General features: G+C 36.6%; 1 protein-coding gene across 2 annotated transcripts in view; it reads left to right on the forward strand.

The window, feature by feature from the left end:
- Positions 1 to 23,708, forward strand: part of atp8b5a (ATPase phospholipid transporting 8B5a) — a 27,168-nt gene extending 3,460 nt beyond the window's left edge. The window contains exons 2-29 of one of the 2 annotated variants that reach the window (XM_016286520.1): positions 5,316 to 5,383; positions 5,971 to 6,053; positions 7,628 to 7,686; positions 7,979 to 8,092; positions 8,791 to 8,889; positions 10,457 to 10,518; positions 11,917 to 11,989; positions 12,128 to 12,198; positions 12,364 to 12,446; positions 13,252 to 13,410; positions 13,670 to 13,758; positions 14,440 to 14,627; positions 14,812 to 15,020; positions 15,183 to 15,229; positions 15,307 to 15,472; positions 15,562 to 15,750; positions 16,642 to 16,757; positions 17,540 to 17,704; positions 18,329 to 18,440; positions 18,896 to 19,001; positions 19,265 to 19,406; positions 19,570 to 19,753; positions 20,453 to 20,676; positions 20,790 to 20,873; positions 21,358 to 21,603; positions 21,694 to 21,832; positions 22,305 to 22,435; positions 23,388 to 23,708. In XM_016286520.1, coding sequence (XP_016142006.1) covers positions 6,011 to 6,053; positions 7,628 to 7,686; positions 7,979 to 8,092; positions 8,791 to 8,889; positions 10,457 to 10,518; positions 11,917 to 11,989; positions 12,128 to 12,198; positions 12,364 to 12,446; positions 13,252 to 13,410; positions 13,670 to 13,758; positions 14,440 to 14,627; positions 14,812 to 15,020; positions 15,183 to 15,229; positions 15,307 to 15,472; positions 15,562 to 15,750; positions 16,642 to 16,757; positions 17,540 to 17,704; positions 18,329 to 18,440; positions 18,896 to 19,001; positions 19,265 to 19,406; positions 19,570 to 19,753; positions 20,453 to 20,676; positions 20,790 to 20,873; positions 21,358 to 21,603; positions 21,694 to 21,832; positions 22,305 to 22,435; positions 23,388 to 23,708 — 3,621 coding nt within the window. In that variant the 5' untranslated portion in view covers positions 5,316 to 5,383; positions 5,971 to 6,010. Of the gene's footprint in view, positions 1 to 5,315; positions 5,384 to 5,970; positions 6,054 to 7,627; positions 7,687 to 7,978; positions 8,093 to 8,790; positions 8,890 to 10,456; positions 10,519 to 11,916; positions 11,990 to 12,127; positions 12,199 to 12,363; positions 12,447 to 13,251; positions 13,411 to 13,669; positions 13,759 to 14,439; positions 14,628 to 14,811; positions 15,021 to 15,182; positions 15,230 to 15,306; positions 15,473 to 15,561; positions 15,751 to 16,641; positions 16,758 to 17,539; positions 17,705 to 18,328; positions 18,441 to 18,895; positions 19,002 to 19,264; positions 19,407 to 19,569; positions 19,754 to 20,452; positions 20,677 to 20,789; positions 20,874 to 21,357; positions 21,604 to 21,693; positions 21,833 to 22,304; positions 22,436 to 23,387 lie in introns of those variants that run through there. The other variant, XM_016286521.1, reaches the window with a different exon arrangement.
- The last annotated feature ends 441 nt before the right edge of the window (positions 23,709 to 24,149 follow it).

Raw genomic sequence — 24,149 nt, forward strand, 5'->3', positions numbered from 1 at the left:
GATATTATTGAAGAGGATCGTGCAGAACCTGTTTGTTGTCGTCTCATACTTTTAGATATGCTGTTATTTATAAATGCTACTGCTTATGTTAGCTTTTAATATATGGTTTTATCCTGGTTAAAGCTTTAATACAGTACGGCAATTGCACACACGTCCATGTTTAATGCTTCTCATAGCTATGTGAAAATAAGTGTATAATTGTAACACTTCACTGTTGGAGCTGAGCTGAATGAGAGAGAGAGAGATGCAAAGCGTGTGCAGAGCAGGGGACCGCGAGGAACAGTATTAAGAACCGCTGCTTTAGAACATTGATTTTGAAACTTGTGAATCCATTAGAATCGTTAGAAGACAGAATCGCGATTCATATATGAGTAGATTTTTACGTGCACCTCTAGTTTTCTCTTCCTCTTCTCTAAGCAGCGCAGGATGGCCTCGCCCCCCTTTGCTGCCTTTTCCCGAGGGCGGGGTTTATCTGGGTTTGTGATGTCATGAACCCGGGAAGTAACTTGTTGTAGTCCCTACCAGCCGTTTTTGTAGGCATTAGACTGCCAGAATTTTAAAAGATGATATCTCCGTTTGCATCGAACTTTCAGCTTTGAAACTTTGCAGATATTGTTTATGCTCAAACAGCCACATTACACACTAACTAACGTTAAAAAAGTGAAATCGCAATCAACCACCCCTTTAAGACACATAGTGGCTGTTTATGCTGACCTCAGAATATCATGGAGACTTGCAGATGGGTTATTTTGACCTGAGCCAGTAAGCAGCCACACATAAAATGCTAGAAAAAAGTACTTGAAACAGTATTCAGCGGTCATCATTAGTCAGATCTCCATCATAGGGCCATAAATGCTAAGCATCTCACACTGGGACATTTATAAATTCAATTCACACCAAGGTAATGGGACATCTGTTGCCCCAGCTGTATACCTCCAGTGAGATTTTTAACCTTGAACATTGCTCTTTAGCTTCAGCTGCCCATCGTATGGCTCTTCCCATGATGCCCGCCTCTGCCTGACTCAGTCAGCATGTTTCCTGCACCCCCTGCGTGAAGCTGAGGAAATGATGAAATCCCACTGCAACAGTGGCACACTTCACATTTTTTTGCCTGTAACTCACTACACAGACATTTAGTAAAGGGTCTGCTTCAGGATGGGTTTGGTAGAGATGATGCTGTTGGCCTTTAATGTATAACTAGAGGTTCTTAAGAGGTTCCTGTACTTTCCCAGTGCATTAGTGCTGGATGAGCACTTGTGTTTTTAAGGTGTTCTGCTTGGAAAGCAATGGTTAAAGACAAAATTCCTTCAGTAGACATTAATATGAAAACTACAGGGAAAGTTGTCTCTCTTAGTCTTACCTACCTTTGCCTCTGTTGACCTGATTCAATGTGATGTTTCAGTTCTCCCGAAACTCTGTGGTTGACTTTTGCATGGGTTACATGTCTGAGGGACACTTTGATAAACACAGATTAATTTTAAAGCTTAACTCAAAGATAGCTAATGTTCCAGACCTGTTTTAATCTTGCGTGTAACATGATGTTTGCATAACTAAAAGGAAAACATTTTCAAGGAAGCATTTTGTTAGCCAATTTTGGGAAAAAAAAACATCTGGTAAACTCAAATGTTTGTATAGAGGTTACTTTTTTTTCATTAGATTAAACTTTAAGCAGGCATCAGCAGCGGTGCTGGGAAGTAACTAACTAGCGATGTTACTAACTTAACGACATTTTTCAGCACTGTGACAGTAGTTTTTTCCCCAGTTACAAGCTACAATTTTTTTCATATAAAAAGTAATAAAATGCTGCATCACTATTTTTGTCACACTGCATTACAGAACTTTACAGCTGAATGAACTACAGCATACGCTCTCCTAGAATGCTCTTCTCTCTTTTTTATGTGTAGCAATAGAACGCCAGTTTAATCAGGTGAATCAGTTCATTAGGGTGGTTTATGTAAATATCTGAATGTAATATTTTGCATTGTTTATTATTTTAAATATAAAATATTATGATATTAATAAATATAATAAAGTATATAAACATAATTATATGATTATATTATATTATGAATAAATATTCTTATTATAAGAATAAAATAAGAATGAGAATAAAATATTTATCATTATCATTACAAACAAATACCTGTACACTATGTAGGTCTTTTTGTTTATAGTGAAATATTAACCTGATGGGGGTTTTTTCTCCCAAGTTATTCATTATATTGGTTTGTTTTCTAGTTTTAGCTATATAAATGTATCTGTTCAAGTTTGATGTTGTCACTCTACTAGAAATCCATTCATTCATTCATATTAATGTGTGATTAAAAGCTGTGATTAAAGTTTGATATTATAATTATAAAAGGTATTCCTGTTGAACAGCTTTGTTGTTTGGTTAGTAGCTTGTAGTGTAACTAACTACTATTAAAATGTAGCTGTAGTTGAAGTATTCTTACTTGCATATATCGTGCAACGTGACAAACCAGTTTCGAAGAATCTCCCCCAGCACTGATCTGCTGTCATCTCCAGATTGGAGTTACTCACTAGGCAATTACTGCGTTTCTGTGGAATCCTGCTGCAAGTCGCTGCATGTTTCATACTATCTTAAGATGCATGTGGTAAACTTCATAAGCTACGTGTTGCAATCGGGACTCTAGACTGAAACATTTAACAATTACAGATTACAATTCAGTGATTAATTTAAATGTTGTATAATATATTGATACTTTTATGTATGGTATCATTCACTGTTTTTGTTGTTACAATGTTGTGTCACACTTGCTGTTTCTAGTCTTTTAGCTTTCCCACAGTCTGTGCAGACTACATTGTACAAGTATTCACTTGTTTGTCATAAGCACTTCCTTCTATTGTATGATCTTTCAACGGTTAATCAAATGTTGCATTTCACAATGTTTTCCCCCCATTCCCTCACCATTTACCAGACAGAGTTTGAGTTGCATTGTTTGTGTAGGTGCATTCAGGGTTTATACTGTTACCCTGCATTTATTATATTATATAATATTATATTATTTTGACACACACAGTGACATTTCCTTTTGTCTTCGGTGGGTTTCTAAAGAACCCCTTGTTCAATGCACTGCCCTACTTTCAATATTTTCACACACTTATGATTTTTCCCATTATTTATTTATTTTTTGTTGTTAAAACCGACATGCATTAAAAGTAATAGCATGTGACACTATAACTTTTCTTTATTTATTTATTTGCATGATTTTTTTATTCTGTTATGACGTCTATTTCTATAGCCCCGATTACAATCATAGGTTTTTAAAAATATCCCTCAGGGCACTGTAGATTATCTGAAGTTGTGTGGAACAATAGTGACCAGAACATGCCAGCACACACACAGGCATGTGGGGTACTCTGAGACACACAAAGCTGAGCAGGAGACAGGATTTTACTCCTTTTGTATGCATATTTAACTTAAATTCACTCAGATATAACCCAGACACACATACATGCATGTGCATGCACTCCTTTGCTTTGTTTTTAACAAAACTGAGATGGGTCTATAATCACATTTCACAGGAACGTATGAAAGCACAGGGGAAAAAATGTTTCAAAATGTTTTTTGGCTTAGTGTCAAAGGGAAAGGTGGAAATCGAGAGGGCTCAAAATAGCCCCTCAGAAAACTTACACACATTTGTCTGCCACTTGACTTCTAGACAGTGTTTGTAAAATCGCCAGTCATTGTTTTTCCCTTCAAAGAGAGGAAGAGTATTGAGTGAGGATTTTCTAGGTGCTGCCTTAAATTCTTTATGGGGCAGTTGATATGAAACTAACTAACTAACTATTCATTCATTCATTCAGCATTACAATTTTAGCTTAGAATTTATATGTAAATGATCACCATTTTTAATCACCTTTGAAGTTAATTTTGAATTAAATTGGCACAACCCACAGGAAGTTGAACTGGAATTTAAATTAAAATGACAGGACATAAAATGACACTAGTTTCAAGCATTTTAACTTTGTCTTTGAATTACAGTTCATTTTTCACTTTCGGATTCAATTATCAATTCTGCAACCTCAACATAATCCCCTCAGGGAAGTACTTTTCCCCCAGTTCAATAAAAAGGTTTCCCTTCAGTTTGTTGATTGATTGATTTATTTTCAATTTTAGATCTTTTGTTCTTTCATATGGGAGATCCAGGCCCCCCCCCCCCCCCCCCCCCCCCCCCCCCCTTTTCTCTGCCTACGTTTTGCTCTTCTGCTCTCTACACCTTACTTCATTAGCAATGTCCTGCATATGTAATGTATTTTTATTTATTAAAATATTAGTATCAATACATTTTAGATTTTTGTTTTCTCAGTGACTACTTTTTTTTTAGCTGTACAGTGAGGGTACAGCCTAACCCAACTGTGGTGGCAGTGAGACAGGTGTTCCTGTAGCATGCGTGTTTGCAAACATACATTTGCATATGTGGTTTTTATGTGTGCGTATTGTGGTCTGTGCCTTGTCATTTTGCACCCCCCTAGAACCCCTCGTATTTGTTTCTGTGGTTTAATTGGACTCATGTCTGTCTTTTTCCAACCACTTGCACTGTTTTTCTCTCAGTGACCCCTTTATTTCTGCCCTATTCTGTCACTTTTCATGTAAATCACTTCCTGCATATTGTGCTGCCATGAATAATTAACTTCACAAAGTTTGCACATTTGGTTTGGGTGTTGTCTCTGTCTCAGTACATGCTGTAATTGTTTTTTTGGGCTCAGTCATTACTAACATTTGGGAAAGGTCTTGTGCATTCCATTGCTAATTAGATTTGCAGTGTAAAGACTGTGTATGTTGATTATACAGATTACAATGAAATGTTGAATCAAAAAATTATTGATAAATGATAAAACCTTCCCCCATACATTGAAAGAATCAAACCTCAAAAAGGACAAAAAAGCACCAAAAAGGGCAATAAAAGTAGTTATAAGATGGCTTTTTAGGAAGAAAAGTATGAAATTAGAGTAATTATTTACTGTTTTTTTCTGCCATAGCACTCAAATAATTGTCATATGGCCTACTTTTATGATACATTTACTGTGCTTTTTTGGTCCATTTGCTCACGGTCTACTAGCATTGAATGGAAGGGAGCAGCTTGAACATTCAGTTAAATGTCTCCTTTTACGCTCCATGAATAAAGTCATCCAGGTTTCAAATTACGTTAATGTGAGTAAATGATGACAGAATTCACACTTTTGGGAAACTATACCTTTAAGACTTCCAATTAAACTTGAGTAGGACATGTACTGATTTGTGACCCTTTAACTATTTATTTTTGGTTTTAATAATGAGTTGTTTTTTCCAGTGACGTGGATAGCAATAACCAAGCTGTGGTCACAGTGGAAAACAGCTCTTCCAGAGGTGCTCTAGCATGTATGCAGCATGTTTAAAACACACATTAAACGCGCACACACATGTGGTTTCTATAATTAACTCTTATGCTGAAGTCACTATGGAATTCTGTCTATTAGACGGGTCTCATAAGTGCTGTTTCCTCAATTTGTAATTGTGTGTGGTGTGTAAGTGTGCATATATGTTACCTTTTATAGGTTTGGGGTCAGTAAGATTTTCAAAGAAGTCTTTTATATTCAGCAAGGCTGCATTTATTTTTGATACAGTATAACAGTAATATTGAGAATATGTTTTCAGCCTGTACACCAGTCTTCAGTGTCACATGATCACTCAATCAATATTTTTTTGTTTAATTTATCTTGAAAAAATCTTACTGACCTTAAACTTTAAGCGGTAGTGTTTTAGTGTGTTCATGTATGTTTGTTTGAATAAACGGTGTTCCACAATTGCGTCTATCCATTAAAAACTCAAAATCAGGATGTACTGGTGCTTTTGTACAAACAAATGATGCTTGATAATCATTTTGAATCACCATCATCATTAAGCAGTTCACACATTCTTCCTGAAAGGAAACAAATTCTCAGACAAGTGTTTTGTTCTCTTTTCAGAGAAATTATGATTAATCCTTGAAAAGAAAGAAGGGAAGCCATGCCATTCTTTGGCTTAGACTGTGCGCGGAAGAAAGAAAGAGGTACATGCACAGCTCTGACATTAGAACTAGCAAACCAAAGTCTTTCATCACTCATTTTTGTGATGTTAAAGGGGTCATATGATGCGATTTCAATTTTTCCTTTCTCTTTGGAGTGTTACAAGCTCTTGGTGCGTAAAGAAGATCTGTAAAGTTGCAAAGACTAAAGTCTCAAATCCAAAGAGATATTCTTTATAAAAGTTAAGAGTCAACCACTCCCTCCTTAAACGGCTTATTCTAACACGTCTACGTCACGATGTAGGAAGATTTGCATAACGCCGCCCAAATGTTCATGCAAAGAAAGAAGGCGTAACTTTGATTCTCGCTGTAGTATTGTTGCTGTTGCTGCCACCACCGTCATGTCGTGAAGGTGCTGTGTGTTTCGTTGTGAAAGCGAAACTACTTTGTTTGGCCTTCCAAAAGAGAACGATATCCGCTTCGTCATGCCTAGAGCTGATCCGTGCTGGTCGCTGAGGAAATACATCAACTTTGCGCTGTGGATCGCCGGATCGGCTTTCACCGTGGACGAAGCGGAGTCCAGCCCGGGGTCGTCACATGTGGTTGCCACAAGCCCACCGGACGCTCCTTCGTCGAATCTGCCGGCCGCGCCATTCTCAAGCCCACCGGCCACCGCTCACTCTAGCCCGCCATGTGTGACGCTGTGTTTCGTTGTGAAAGTAAAACTATGAGGACTGTTTCCTGTGAGAGTAGCCTACAATGCTGGTGTTTGTTTCTATAAAGTGGGGCAGTTCCAACTTTGCAAGGACAGTCTGGCTCTTCTGACTCTCAGCCTGTAAGTACGTTTTTTATATTTAAAGAATTTGCCACTGACGATTCAAATGCGAGTTTCGAGCAGTGTAGAGTAGCACTTGTTTGTAATTTCTCCGATCACAAATGCAGACATGGTTTTATGTTTACGCAGCACGATACGCAATGCGTAAAAAGACAGTATAAGTCATTATAATCAGTATTTATGTCCCCACTGGATGCAACAAATGCCTCGTTTGTAATGGGATTTATTGTTTTTGTCTTGTCGTGCCAGGACACAGGGCATCACAGTGGGGTAAGGGGTGTAACATTTCCGTCACATGCTTGAGGTATTCAGCCAATTACAATGCACTGGATAGCTGGCCAATCAGAGCACACCTCGCTTTTCAGACCGATGAGCTTTGTAAAAATCGACGCGTTTCAGAAAGGCGGGGCATAGAAGAGAAACAATAATGTACAGTATGTGGAAAATAATGTGTTTTTTTTACCTTAAACCACATAAACGCATTGCATTACACCAAATACACAACATAATGTTCTTTTTAGCAACGTCATATGACCCCTTTAAAATGCATGAGAAGTATGCAGAGACAACTATAAGAAAGCCATCCATTGGTTGATTTCCCCAAATGCCATGGTGCTATTGAAAATGTTCTGTTTGTTTGAGCATCCTGACAAACACATTCAGCAAATTATACACTTCAAAACTTGCCTAACCTGAAGTCTAAACATTTAAAAAGAGTTTTCCTATCTTATGCAATAGTTGTTTCATATCAGAAAGTGCAATTTCTCTCTATATTTTCTTCTAGAGGTGGAGAGGAAAATCAGAGCAAATGACCGCGAATATAACTCATCCTTCAAATATGCTGTGAGTACAAAATCAGAAAATCACTAATTCAAACCTACAAAAATGAACATTTATGTTTTGTCTGATGATATAGTTGACAGAATGTGTCATCATGACCAGTTTCCTCTTAACAGATAGCAGTTATTTTTTATTCCCTTCTTTAAAAGAAACACACCAACACTTTTTATTTGTCATTGTGTTTCATCACTTATTACTTACATTTGGAAATGACGTAAAGCATGTGTAATCTTTAGACAAACCACATCTCCACATGAAACATTATATCTTTCATCTCTATCCTTTCTCCCTGAAGACCAATTCCATCAAGACCTCCAAATACAATCCCTTCACTTTTCTGCCTCTCAACTTGTTTGAGCAGTTCCAGAGGATCGCTAATGCCTACTTCCTCTTCCTGCTCATCTTACAGGTGTGTAAAATCCAAGTTTACTGAGTGGAGCATTGGAAACTGTTTACCAGAGTGATACTGTATGTTCATAATATTCTTTCATTAGTTTGTCAGTCTAAAAAATAAGTAAATGAATGAATAGGGATTTGGAAACAAAGTCTGTCCGATTCAAAAGAAGTGAGATTCTTTAAGGATGTGGCCTCAAATTCATATATTTAGTTTAGTCATGCATATTTCAAAGAATGTGATCATAACATGACCCTGACTTCCCTTATTGAGCCTACGCCCAACACCTTCAACATTGCTAAATACTTGCACAATAATGACGTTTCATGACCCCGTGACTTTATGAGCTCGCTCTTTACTAGCGATGACTTTGAGGCAAGTCAGTTGACGGCAAACATTTTCGTTACACTCATGGGCAGCTATTTCCATTTATGCAAGTACAGATACCATATATGATTGGGGGAGACGGAAGTCTGTGTAACTGTTAAAAATTACATGATCAATAACGGACAATAATCATATCATAAACTGTATTACTTAATCTCAAATCATGCAGTCATATTAGGTGATACGACTTCTCCCATTCATATACGTACAAGCCCAACCTCTCTGGCTCACGGTATATAGTAACTATCAGTATGTTGCAGGCATTACTTTAATATCATGTTCCCACATTCAAAGCATGTTAACATTTTTTTGTTTGTGTTTTGTAGGTTATTCCTGCTATTTCTTCTCTGTCCTGGTTCACCACAGTTGTCCCTCTAGTCTTAGTATTATCAGTGACTGCAGCCAAAGATGCCATTGATGATATTGTAAGTACACACGTGACAGTATACAACAAACTGAAGATCTATTTATTCTTTGTTCATATTTCTTTCTTTCTTTTTTCCCTCCTGAGAGGAAACAGCAAGATCTTACTGTGATTAGACTGTTTTTGCCCAATTTTTCCAGAAGTCTTTAAAGGGATAGTCCACTCAAAAAAGAAAATTCTGTCATAATTTCCTCACCCTCAAATCGATCCAAATCTGTATGACTTTCTTTCCTTTGCTAAACACAAAAGAAGATATTTTGAAGAATGTTGATAACCAAAAAGTTTTTCCCGTTGACTTTCATTGTGTTGTTTGTCCATACTATGGAATTCAAGGCAACAGAAACGTTTAGCTTTCGCCATTCTTTAAAATATCTTCTTGTCTTTCACAGAAGACATGAGGGTGAGGAAATTATGACAGAATTTTCATTTTTGGGTGGACTATACCTTTAATTTTTTGGTTTACTCTGCTCTGTTTAAAAAAAGCTAAGACAACGTGATAAATAGAAAATGTCTTCCATCAAATTTTTTACCTAACCAGCCACAATTGCAACATTTTGTTGATTGTTTTATGCCATGTAGTACTGGATAGCCTTGCCCACTTTGACATCCTATTAGTCCAAAATCTCCATCTTTATAACTATTGCATTGCACCTGGTAAGTAGTATGTAGGTGACAATATGGGACCCCCATTAATTTCTTCTGTCCCCATGTGATCCAGAGGACCTCCAGACTTTCTGCCAGACCCCAAATTGAGTTAACACTGGTTTTCCCATGCTCTGGTTGTGAGTCTTATGGAAATAAACAACATTTAGTTAATGAGGCTGGCAGCTTTTACTGCAATATGTAATATAAGTCTCTGGTGTCCCCAGAAGGTGTCTGTGAAGTTTCAGCTCAAAATACTCCACAGATCATTTATTATATCCTTTTGAAAATGCCTATTTTGAGTGGAAGCAGAAACACGCAGTTTTTCTGGCCTGTATCTTTAAATGCAAATGAGCTGCTGCTCCCCACCCCTTTTCCAGAATAGAGCTGCGCCATTACAGCTCGGACCTGCTAAAAACATCTGTTATGGTTCTGATTATCATGTTTATCGAGCTGAAACACACATGAGTTACAAAAACAGTCGGTTATGTCTGTGAAGGTAAACTGCTGGGAAATAAATCGCATGTTTATTTTAGATCTAAATAGTGTTCTGTGCTCGTCTGTGCAGCCAAAGGCAGAACAGTTTGTATGTTTTGCTCAAACTTTTGTCATGGCATTAGAACTAGTACACCGTTGTCGCTTGTGAAAACACAATGATGGCACCGTGGGTAGAAACTTACAGATTAAGGGGCGGTAATATTATAATGAGATCCCTTTGCCACTAGGGGAGCGAAAATCAGACGCGCTCGTTTTCTCAGACACTTGTAGAAAAAGGCTTACCAAAACAAATATACTGGGTTAATCTTTTTCACGTTTCCTTGGTTGGTAGATGCACTGGGGACCTGATTATAGCACTTAAAACCTGAAAAAGTTAGATTTTCGTGATACGTCACCTTTAAGTCTTTTTTGTCTTTTCTTTCTGACAGAATCGCCACAGAAGTGACAGGCAGGTGAATAACCGCAAAGTGAATGTGCTCATCAGTGGAAAGTGAGTGGCTGTCAAATATTGTTTGTCACCCTCTCTTAGTCTTGTTACCTAAAGACCTTTTTCATTCATTTTTCCAGCTAAAGCGGCTTCGAAAGTTAAAGTTCCTTCTTACTTTTAGGGATTTGGAGACCGTTATTAATGTTTTTATCTCCTCAAGGCTTGACTGTAATGCCTTGTATGCTGGAATCAGTCAGTCATTACTCTCACGATTACAGTTAGTCCAAAATGCTGCAGCTCGTTTTCTGACTGGGACAAAAAAAGAGGGGACATATTTCACCTATACAGGCCTCTCTCCATTGGCTCCCAGTGAAACAAAGAATTGATTTTAAGGTTTAAATTTATGTGTTTATAGCTCTACATGGACTTGCACCTACTTATCTATCAGAACTTTTACGTTTTTATTCTCCTCAGAGATCACTCAGATCTTCAGCTGTTACTATATGTCCCAAAATCTCGTCTGAAAACTAAAAGAGACGGGTCTTTTTCAGTCTATGCTCCAAAACTTTGTAACACACTACCCCTAATGATTAGAGCTTCCCCTACATTTAACTGTTTTTAAAGCATCAATTAAAACGCATATTTTTTCTCAGGCTTACTCATAACTTGGTTTTATTCTCTTATGTATTTCTCTGATGCCTGACGTAGCAGCTTGTGATGTAGCAGGTTGCATCTATTTTTGACTATTATGACTTTTGTTTTATTATTATTCAAGTTATCAGATAAAATATTAGTTGTGTTCTGTTTTATTATGTGTGTCTTTTGCTCTGCTTGTGAAGCACTTCAACATCTGTGTTGTTTTAAGGTGCTATATAAATAAACTATGACCTTGACCTTGATACAAGAAATTCATATGACACCAAATGCAATCAGAGCTGTTGTAGGTTCAATAGTTTACCAACAAGTAGTTTTATATTTCCTATATTCTTTACACAAATTGAGTTTAGAGCAAAAAGGGTGCAAAAAACAACCAAGGTGGGATTTAATAAATGTTTTCTTCTCATTTGTCTCTGGTTTAATCTGGAATACTTTTTAAGTAACTACAAAACAATCACATCAATCACAACAGGACACAGCTGTAGACACACAAATAGGTTCTTCCTGTTGTTGTGACCTGTTCTCATGTTTTTAGATCACACACACTCACACACACACACACACACACACACACACAGTAAATGGCTGCTAGAATGATGCCTCATATTTCTATTTTTTTTAAATAATGTCCAGGTGGTCCCTCATCATATTTAAAGCTTGTCAGTATCAAGCTCAGCAAGAATGTATTTTCATAATTTATGTTGAACATGTGACCCACACACCCTGAGTGTTGCAACTGTTGTGTTGTAATCAGAATTGTGTGGTTTGTGGTAGACGTACGTTTTTCTCTCTCTTTAATAATAGACTGATAAGCGAGAAATGGATGAATGTGCAAGTGGGAGACATCATAATGTTGGAGAATAACCAGTTTGTCACGGTAATACATTTGACAGATTTAGATTTATATTAAATGTACCTGTAACTTTAAACTTCATATCTTTACTTAAAGATTTAGGATCAGATGTATATTAATATTGAATTAACATCACCTTGTCTCTCTGTATCCTCCTCACAGGCAGATTTGTTCCTGTTGTCCAGCAGCGAACCTCTCAACTTAGTCTACATTGAGACTGCGGAGCTGGATGGGTGAGTACAAGAAACACAATAGAGGGATTGTTGTTGATTGTGCAGCTATATTAAATACATTTGTGTTGTTTTATGAAGCTGAAATATCTTATGTCAAGTACACAATGAATTCTGTGGGTTTTTAAAAATTTAGTTTTTGTACAGTTTTTTTTTTTTTTCACACAGAGAAACCAACCTGAAGGTTAAACAGGCTCTGACTGTAACAGGAGACATGGGGGACAATTTAGAGGCTTTGGCTGCATTCAATGGTGAGGAAAAAGAGAGAGAGAGAGAATTCCTTGCTCTAGTTAAAGGGATAGTTCACCAAAAAATGAAAATTCTGTCATCATTTACTGACCCTCAAGTTATTCCAAACATTTAAGGCCCCGATCAGACAGAACATGTTTTTCAGGTTTGAAAACACAAGCTGCTAGGCAATCACCAAATCAGCTGTCCTGTCAGTCTAACCAAGGATTACAGCACAAGCGCTCTAACATCTTTGGTTTGCTGTTAAGTAAACTGTCATATTAGCAGAAACTTACAATAGTTAAAGGGATAGTTCACCAAAAAATGAAAATTCTGTCATCATTTACTGACCCTCAAGTTATTCCAAACATTTAAGGCCCCGATCAGACAGAACATGTTTTTCAGGTTTGAAAACACAAGCTGCTAGGCAATCACCAAATCAGCTGTCCTGTCAGTCTAACCAAGGATTACAGCACAAGCGCTCTAACATCTTTGGTTTGCTGTTAAGTAAACTGTCATATTAGCAGAAACTTACAAAAAATACAGCTCCGGGTAACCCGTGACAGCCACCACAAGTTTCTCCTCCATCATTGCAGTCTCCGGATGTTCCAATCAACAACAGACTTCCATCACCACAACGGAAGGCCCTCTTCTCCATTTATTCAGTTTGACATTAAAGTCTGCTAACAAAAGTCAAAACGTATCAAATTTTTCCAAGAGCAAATTTTCTGAGCTATGCAATTCACAAAAAAAGTTAATATAACTCCTAAATCTTCTCAACTTCTGAGCAATAACATTTTCCTCTGGTCTTCTCTGTGCTTTCTTCAGGGGAGGTGTGCTGTGAGCCTCCTAACAACCGTCTGGATCGCTTTACGGGCACGCTGACGTTCGACTCGCAGAAATACTCGCTGGACAATGAGCGGGTCCTACTTAGGGGCTGCACGCTCAGAAACACTGACTGGTGTTTTGGACTGGTGCTGTTTGCAGGTAATAAATTCAGGCAGATGTGTGGTGTGTGGTCTGGAGCTGTCTGGTGTTCCAGTTCAATTCTTCTTTATTACTACAGAGAATGTGTCTGGTGTATGCCTTTGATGCTGTAAAATGGTTTGCTAGTCCATAGACTAAATAGACTAGACAAAAACTGACTATAAATGAATAACATACTGGATTTATGATTGAAATCATTATAGTGGCTTGCTCTCCTGAAGGAAGAGTGTTCTGGTTCATATATATGTTATGTCTTCAGGCCCAGAGACTAAGTTGATGCAGAACTGTGGAAAAAGCACATTTAAGAGGACGAGTATCGATCGACTTATGAATGTACTGGTGCTCTTTGTAAGTTAAATGCTCTTTCACTTCAAGATATGCTCCACCTTTATGTATGTATATACTGTATGTACATGTATGTATACATACATATACTGTATATATATATATATATATATATATATATATATATATATATATATATATATATATATATACAAATATTTTGTTTAATAAATTAATCAAAAGTGAGTAAACATTGTTAATCTCTAAAAAACATTTTAGCACAACTGTTTTCAACTGATAATAAGACCAACCTGATTAACACCAAATCAGCATATTAGAATCATTTTTGATGGATTATGTGACAGTGACGACTGGAGTAATGGCTACTGAAAATTACGTTATGCTATCAGAGAAATTAATTAAATTTGAAGATATATTCAAATAGAAAACAGTTATTTTAAATTGCGACCAAAATAAATGCAGCCTTTGTGAGCAAAGGAGACCTCTTTCAAAAATCAAAAATCTTACTGACCATAAACCTTTGAACAGTTGTGCATATAAACAATAAAAGTTGACAGAAAAAAAAGATGAGTGAGTAATAAAATAATACAATATTTTTTGGAATTTTTTGTTTTTTTTACTAAATTGACTATTTGTTGGTCTAATATTGCATGTAGTTGGTTAGTGTGTAAGGAGAAGGCTGGTCACTATAAGTTACTAATCAAGGTTGTGCTTTCTTTGTAGATTTTTGGGCTTCTGGCTCTGATGTGTATTATTCTGGCTGTGGGGAATGGGATTTGGGAAAACCATGCAGGGTCAAAGTTCAATGCCTTTCTTCCACGAGAAGAGAACACTGTGTTTTCAGCATTTCTCACTTTTTGGTCCTACATTATAATCCTCAACACTGTGGTGCCCATCTCACTATATGTCAGGTAGAGTGTGTACTGTTTTCTGTAAGAATGAAATGAAAATGAAGAAATTATTTTTCTAAGTATCTTTTGGCTTTATTCATTTTGGCTCTAATGCCTTTGACTCAAATTGTCATGCTGATAATGCAAAAACTTTTACACTAATTTAAAAAAGGAATGTCATTTTCATTCTCTGTTTACATTGCAGTATGGAAGTGATTCGGTTAGGCAACAGTTACTACATCAACTGGGACAGGACCATGTATCATGCACGAACTGACACGCCAGCTGAGGCTCGAACCACAACGCTCAATGAAGAGCTCGGGCAGATCAAATACATCTTCTCAGACAAAACCGGCACGCTCACCCAGAACATCATGACCTTCAACAAATGCTCCATTAACGGGAAATCTTATGGTCAGGACTAATCCCACATGCATCAGTTGTTTATTATATTTATAGGCCTATTTTATTTCAAAAGATTGCCAATGCTGACATTCCAAGACATAAAAGTCCCCTGCAGCGATCAAACAGCCAGATATTGTTTGAACTTAAAAGTGTGTTTTCTCTGCCCTACAGGCGATGTTATTGACCACTATAGTGGACAGAGCCTGGAGATCACAGAGGTGAGAAACAAAGTCTCAAACAGTCACAAGGGATTTTAATGAGTCTGCTGGGTTAATGAGTTTGAGTTTGGTAATAGGAAATGACACCAGTGGATTTCTCCTTTAACCGGCTTGCGGACCCAAAATTCCTCTTTTATGATCATAGTCTGGTACAGGGTGTAAAACTGGAACTTCCAGACGTTCATGCTTTCTTCAGATTACTCGCTCTCTGTCACACTGTCATGGCAGAAGAAAAAAGGGAGGGTGAGTGATTGTGTATAACATGTCTTTCGCTTTTGCTGTTTGTGTACATTAAATCATGAATTTTTTTGTTTGTTTTTTTTACTCTGTAGGTGATCTGGTGTACCAGGCCCAGTCTCCTGATGAGGGTGCTCTGGTCACGGCCGCACGTAATTTCGGCTTTGTGTTCCGCTCACGCAGTCCTGAGACAGTGACAATAGAGGAAATGGGAATTCAGAGGAGCTATGAGATGCTAGCCATCCTGGATTTTAACAATGTGCGAAAAAGGATGTCTGTAATTGGTATGCTCACTTGTGATTGAACAAATAGTTCACCCAAAAATCTAAATTAGCTGAAAATGTACTCCCCCCTCAGGCCATCCAAGATGTGAATCAGTTTGTTTCTTCATCAGAACAGATTTGGAGAAATGTATCATTACATCACTTGCTCACCAATGGATTCTCTGCTGTGAATGGGTGCCGTCAGAATGAGAGTCCAAACAGCTGGTTTAAAAACATCACAATGATCGGACTTGACTCCTGCCAATCAATTGTCTTGTGAAGCAAAAAGCTGTGTTTGTAATGAACAAATTCTTCAAGATGTTTTTAACTTCCAATTCATTGCTTCTGGAGTCCTCTATCCAATAATATTGCTTTCTTCAGTGAAAAAAGTCATCTCATCTGAATCAGGAGAGAGTATTTGCACAGATAAATATGCACATAAATATGCACAGACAGCACTGTTTACAAGTGAAAGCCATTCTAAACAAATATATCAGTGTTTTGATGTGAAAAGACAACAGGGGATTGACTTTTTCCACTAGATTTTAGAGAATTGTTATTATAGATTATGGACTGATTCACCAGAAGTGATGGTTTAAATTTTTTATTTTATTTTATTTTTTTTACAAATATGCATATTTTGTATGTCACAACTCATTGGAGTCATATGGATTACTTGTGGATTATAGTGACAGCACCCATTTACTGCAGAGGATCCATTGGTGAGCAAGCCTTGTAAAGCTAAATTTCTTAAAATCTGTTCAGATGAAGAAACAAACTAATCTATATTTTGGATGGCCTGATGGTAAGTAAATACACAGCAAAATTGTATCTTTGGGTGAACTATTGCTTTAAGAAGGCTCCATGGCTCTTCTCATATAGTGTGTGATCTATGTGTTTTTTTTCTTTCAGTTCGTAATCCAGAGGGCAAACTCTCCCTGTACTGTAAAGGAGCAGACACCATCATATATGAGAGACTACATCCCTCCTGCAGTGAAGTGATGAAGGTCACCACAGAGCACCTCAATGTGAGTCAACACCAGAGGGCTCTAGTGAGACTACAAAGAGAATATATGTTTATCTTCTCACACTTTAGACAATATAGCTCTGTTCTCAAACCTTGTGAGCTGCCTTCCTGTCTTCTGTCTACATAGGTGGTAAACTAATTATTTCTTAACTCAAATAGAACATCATAAGCGGGTGATCTCCATAGCAGTCTCTGCAGATTTCCTCAAAATAGGAATGGTATAGGTGCATCTCAATAAATTAGAATGTTGAGTAAAAGTTCATTTATTTCAGTAATTCAACTCAAATTGTGAAACTCGTGTATTAAATAAATTCAGTGCACACAGACTGAAGTAGTTTAAGTCTTTGGTTATTTTAATTGTGATGAGTTTGGCTCACATTTAATTCACTATCTCAACAAATTAGAATACTTCATAAGACCAATTTAGGAGTGGCTTAACAAGAGAAATACGACAACTGTAGCCAAATTCCTTGACACGTCTGTGTGTGGTGGCTCTTGATGCCTTGACCTCCAGCCTCAGTCCATTCCTTGTGAAGTAATTTTTGTTTAATGTGAGCCAAAATCATCACAATTAAAAGAACCAAAGACTTAAACTTCAGTCTGTGTGCGTTGAATTTAATTAATACACGAGTTTCACAATTTGAGTTGAATTACTGAAATAAATGAACTTTTCCACGACATTCTAATTTATTGAGATGCACCTGTATATACTTTAAATATTGGGCATTAACTATATATTTGATTATGCATTCTCTCACAATCTTTTTCTCTGTGCCTCTGTAGGAGTTTGCTGGTGAGGGGTTGAGAACTCTTGTTCTAGCATATAAGGATTTGGATGAGGAATATTTTTCAGAGTGGAAACAGCGCCACCATGAGTCCAGTGTGGCGCTGGAGGACCGGGAGGAGAAACTGGAGAAACTATATGAGGAGATAGAGAAAGACATGATGGTATGCACAAAACACTAAATGTATCCAGCACGTGTATATACAGTATAGCAGTTTGTTTACTCATGCTGCTGTTTACTTTTTGTATATAGCAGGACTTTGCTCAGGCTGTTTGTGGGTGATACAGTACATTGTAATGCGCGTTTCATATGGTCACATATTTGGTCATATGTTGGATTCATATGGTTCTGAAAAAGCTTTTAAATAAGTTTCAATATAATATATATATTCAATATATATATATATATATATATATGTTATATTCAGTATATATATATATATATATATATATATATATATATATATATATATATCAAAAATGTATTTATTTTTTGTTCCAAGAATGAATGGCTGCACAAAATTGTCCTCAAATTATGTTACTAATATTTTCTTTTTAATCATAAAAAGTGCAGTAAATGTGAATATTATATCAGTCATTTGCCTGCATGTCTTGTGTTTTTGATACGTGACTTCATTTGTAGACAGCACACTTAATATTCACTATAGCCATTTTATTCAACCAATAAAAAAACCCCGTAAAAAATCAAATGTTAATTTACCTTAAATGATAGCTATTTTTTTTAGAATATGAAGCTAACGTGTTTTTGTGCTGTCCTTTTTGTGTAGTTAATTGGAGCCACAGCCATAGAGGATAAACTTCAGGATGGAGTCGCTCAGACGATTGAACAACTGGCCAAAGCAGAAATCAAAATCTGGGTGCTCACTGGTGACAAGCAAGGTGCTTCATCATTTAATTATGAAATTCAGCCGTTTCTTTATGCTATTTGTGACCCTTTTTTCTCATCCCAAGTGTTATTTGAAAAATTGGCATATCTGATCTAAGTTTACTGACATGATTAAAGTAAACCTGATGTGTTTGCATTGCTTAATTTTCTGTGCTGTGCATCTCATGCTACGAGGGAGGAATAAAGGTGCTAAGCAACACAATCTCTTCCCAATGACTATTTTTGTAATTAAACTCAAACTTCTGCTGTACATTATGAAAGTGCAACAATTCAGTTATGTAACATAATAAGGTCAGTGTTTGTGTCATTTATAATCATTATGTAATGTACTGATTACCCACCATTTGTGTGCGTGTTCTTGGTTGGCAGGATTGTTAATTTAGTTCCTTTAAAGATAAATTACCAAATGGCCCTCTGAAAACTATAATAAAATGTCTTTCTCGAAAAGAGACCGCTGAGAACATTGGCTACTCATGTAACCTGCTGAGGGAGGAGATGAACGACGTGTTTATTGTTGCAGCTAACTCACCCGAGGAGGTCAGACAGGGGTTGAGGTAATATACAATAAGCACTCATGCAGATGACATAATATGTATCATGTACTAAAACACATGGACGGAGGCAAGATTCGTAATTTGGGTGGGCATTCACAAAATGGGTGTTTTATAGGAAAATGTAAATTATTTCAGTTAAATTTCATATTCAAAATTTATTTTGCGAAAGCATGATTCTTTTTCCTGCTATGTTTTTTTTACTTTTTTGTATGTTTCTATAGAATTTCTGTTGTGTTTATTCATATTGTCTCTTTTTTGCAAAGGGATGCCCGTCTAAAGATGTGTCCTGATACTGAACAAGACAAATTCCTTATTCCTGAGATTATTCTGGGTAATACTCCAAAAGTGGTTCAGGATGAAAATGTGAACGGAGAGTACGGACTGGTGATAAATGGACACAGTTTGGTGAGAAACACACCTCTGTACTTTCTTCTGCCTAATGTCTGAAAGTGACTCTTGGTACTGAGATGGGTGTTGCTGCACAGAGTGAAAGCATTTAATTTCCTGTTGTTTATGTGTCAGGTTTTTATATCCATAATGTAATTGTATGGGATCTTTGTGTTTGCAGGCGTTTGCTCTGGAGAGCAACATGGAGCTGGAGTTTTTGCGGACGGCTTGCATGTGCAAGACAGTCATCTGCTGTCGGGTGACTCCTCTGCAGAAAGCTCAGGTGGTGGAGCTGGTCAAGAAATATAAGAAAGCGGTCACTCTAGCGATAGGAGATGGAGCTAATGATGTCAGCATGATTAAAGGTGAATTCAGCTTGACAATAATGTAGATGCATAATAACATAAACATTCTTAGGAATCAACTGTGTTGATTTTATTATATAAAATGGCATTTTAGACAGAATGTGAAAAAAATGTCAAATGTTCCTCAAAATCACAATTGGAGTATTTTAGGTTTTACTTGTTGTTCATAGCAATGCAGTGTCATTATTTGTATGGTATTCTAGTATTTAATTCAAGTATTAATATTTTGATTTAGCTTTTATTTTTATATTTTCAGTGTTAATTTACATTTTATTTAATTATTTATGTATTCATTCATTCATTTAAATGTTGTTATGTGCTAATGTTATGTGTAATTTTTATTAGTGTTTGTTTTTATTTCCATATAGAATTATTTAATTTTTTATTTCAGTTTCAGTTATTTTAGTAATTCAACTTAAACTTATTTCAGTCATATCTAATTTTCATTTCAGTTTTTTGAGTTTAAGAGTTTTATCTAATATTCGTATTTTATTTTATTTCAGCTTTATTTACATTTTTAATTTTAGCTTTCTATCTATATGCTAGTGTACTCCTAAAAACGACTTGGTTCATTATTCATGATCTGTTTGCTGAGCTAATGCTCTTGCTTTATTTCCTTTTCAATCAATTGGTTACAAAGGACAGCTTTTATTTTTATTTACTTTATTTACTGCTTTTATTTGATATCTTCCTCTGCAGCGGCTCACATTGGTGTGGGTATCAGCGGTCAGGAGGGGATGCAGGCTGTGCTGTCTAGTGACTTTTCTTTTGCTCAGTTCCGTTTCCTGCAGCGCCTTCTGCTGGTGCATGGGCGCTGGTCATACCTGCGCATGTGCAAGTTCCTGCGGTACTTCTTCTATAAGAACTTCACCTTTACCTTTGTGCACTTCTGGTATGCATTTTTTTGCGGCTTTTCCGCTCAGGTGAGCCAAGTGCAACAGAACTGAAAACTCTTCTTTTTCCTTGCAATTACCCTTGCAAAGACTTAATAAATGTAAATATAAAAATAATTTGAGATTCTTGCATGTCTTTCTAGACAGTATATGATGAAGGCTTCATCACTTTGTATAACTTGGTATACACTGCCCTGCCTGTTCTGGGAATGAGTCTGTTTGACCAGGTAGGGTGTGTGTGTGTGTGTGTGTGTGTTTGTTACATGAAATGAAAACTCATTAATGTATGTTTATGTCCAAACAAATACAATTCTGATGATACTGGATTCAGACAGTTGTGAAAGGCTATTGAAGAAACTTTGTATAACTTGGTATACACTGCCCTGCCTGTTCTGGGAATGAGTCTGTTTGACCAGGTAGGGTGTGTGTGTGTGTTACATGAAATGAAAACTCATTAATGTATGTTTATGTCCAAACAAATACAATTCTGATGATACTGGATTCAGACAGTTGTGAAAGGCTATTGAAGAAACTTTTTTTTTTTTTACATTTAACTTTGAAGAAACGTTCAAAAATGACAATTCATCATGCTCTTGTGTGTTAAAAAGATGAATGAGGCCTTGAGGCATTTCAACTGTATATTAATGGTTTGAAATGAACTAGTTTATTGAGATGAAACATGACTTAATATTGTTTTTTATGTTTCTCCAGGATGTGAATGCTGGCTGGAGTCTCGAGTACCCTCAGCTGTATGTGCCAGGACAGTTGAGTCAGTACTTCAGTAAACGTGCTTTCATGATGTGTGCACTTCACAGCTGGTACAGCTCTCTAGTGCTGTTCTTTGTGCCTTATGCTGCCATATATGACACGGCGAGAGACGACGGCAAAGATGGTGCAGACTATCAGTCATTCGCACTGATTACTCAAACCTGCCTCACCGTCACTGTGTGTGTACAGGTCGGTTTAACCCTGCATTGCAGTTGTGTGTGTGATTAATTTGTTTAGATGTTTTAATTTTCCCTAATTTCTACTCTATATTCCCCACAGCTGGGACTGGACCTCTCGTCCTGGACTGTTGTTAACCATCTCTTCGTTTGGGGAAGTTTGGGAATGTTCTTCATATTGACCTTCACCATGTATACTGATGGACTTTTCCGGTTACGTCCATCTTCTTTTGCGTTCATAGGTAAGCAGGGCTTGCACTTGTCTCCATCTCGGGGTTTTTTTTGGATACAAAAATGGTCAAAAATATGTCAAAAATACAAAATAACCATATATGTGTGTGTGTGTGTGTGCAAAAAAATATAAATCATTACTGTAAAAATTTTGAATAAATAAATGTATATAATATGTACCTATATTTTATTGTTTATTATGTAGTGACAATGTTTGATTTTGGTGTTATTATTTCAAAGTTATCATCTAATAATAAAAGTTAAAAATGCTGAATGACTGTGTAATTATTATATTTTTTGCTCATTTAAATTTGTATTATTATTAGATGATAACAGTATAATAAAATGCATAAGGATATGTGAAAATGATGTAGCATTCCATAATTTGAAATGTGTATGTCAAGTCACTGTTTTTCATATTAATTTTCAAGAAAAAGTGTTTAGTATAGAGTATATACAGTGTGTGTATGTGGTGTTTTACAGGAACTGCCCGAAATTGTCTTAACCAGCCCAACGTGTGGCTGACTGTTGCATTGACGGCTATACTGTGTGTGTTGCCTGTGGTTGCGTACCGGTTCTTCTACAGCCAGATCTCTCCTACCATCAATGACAAGGTATAGAGTTACTTAACATCACATCATTGATCCTCAAATAGAGTGTAAATCACAGTTCCAGTTACTTACCGGATAACGGTAAATTACATCATTATTCCATGAACTATTATTATATCAATTACTTTTAAGATCGTTTATAAAACACATTACACATTGTCATGTTCTGAATATTAAGTGATTGACTATGTTTACATGCACATCAAATTCCGTTAAGGTCATTATTCAGATTGCAGCCATATTCAGAATGTTTATGCACATACAGCTTTTGGAATATTACTGTAATACAATATGCTCAGTTTTATAACCTTTTCTGAATCTGACTAGCACTTTTCACCTAAAATGCCTGACACCACCACAAAATGGAAAGGGTCAGACAATCATTAATAATAATAATAATTATTATTATTATAATCGTTCATTTTTTTTATTTTTTATTATTCTATTTAAAAATCTGTCTCGTTGTCACTCTAGAAATGCATTGATGTTTCGTTTATTTCTTAATGCTGCAAGTTAAATTATTTTTTCATTTTGTTCTGCAGACGTAAAAAAAAACACGAAACTGCATTCTGAATTCAGAATAGTGCATTTACATAGAAAGCAGTTTCTCTCATTTAAATATATATATATATTTTTTATTTTATTACCAAACACACAGTATCAGGCAATTGGATTGCAGCGTTTACATGGCAAATAATATTGGAGTCTTGATGTGCATGTAAATGTAGTCATTGTGAGTGGCTGAATGAGAGAGAAAAAAGGGAAGACAGATTGAGAGGAAGTATGCATTATAATGTCTTCTTATAATTGTGTGTAATTGTATAAGCGATAGTAGTATAATGAATAATAGAGTAAAGAGAAAGACAGAGTCTCAAGTGCTTGCTGATGGATTTGTGGGGACAGATGGATAGATTGGTGAACAAATTAACCATTCTGTTTTGATTGTTGAATACAGGTGAGATACAAGGTGTGTCAGACGAAGGAACCGGCTCCTCGTCCGCGCCGCACCAGGCTCACCCGAAGGAGCACGCGTCGGTCTGGTTACGCCTTCTCTCACGCCCATGGTTATGGTGACCTCGTGACCTCTGGCAGATTTCTGCGGCGACATGCGCTCACTCCCTCCACGGGCTTGATTCCCACAGGACGCTCTCCTGGCTTCAAGCCCACAGGTCGGTCTGCGGGTTACAGCCCAGTCGGGCGAGAACAAAACCCCAAACAGAAAGTAGAACCAACGTCACTGCAGATGTTTCGTGCGGTTAAAGACTGTTCCTTTTGAGGGTGCAAAAAAAAAGTCAGTCATATGGATGTATCAACATGATGGTAGGTAAATAAATAATGACAGAATATCGTGCTTTGGGTGAACTATCCCTTAAATTCTTTTGATTTTAATGTTTGTTTTACTTATTATACTGTATGCTTGTTTCTAAACATTTTTAATTTGAACTTAATTTGAATTAATTTGAATTATCATCACTTTAACTACTAAAAGCTAGACTAGAGACAGGCCCCAAAAAGTATTTGAACACTTCAGACAACATTTGCAGCACAATAATACCACCAGGTCACGAAATATCAAAAAGAAATTGGTTTTAAAAGGGTCATATGATGCGATTAAAATTTTTCCTTTCTCTTTGAAGTGTTACAAGCTCTTGGTGCATAAAGAAGATCTGTAAAGTTGCAAAGACTAAAGACTACCTAAAACGGCTCGTTCTAACAC

This window comes from Sinocyclocheilus grahami, unplaced genomic scaffold (assembly GCF_001515645.1).
Source record: "Sinocyclocheilus grahami isolate Dianchi unplaced genomic scaffold, SAMN03320097.WGS_v1.1 scaffold211.1, whole genome shotgun sequence".
NCBI classification, from domain to species: domain Eukaryota; kingdom Metazoa; phylum Chordata; class Actinopteri; order Cypriniformes; family Cyprinidae; genus Sinocyclocheilus; species Sinocyclocheilus grahami.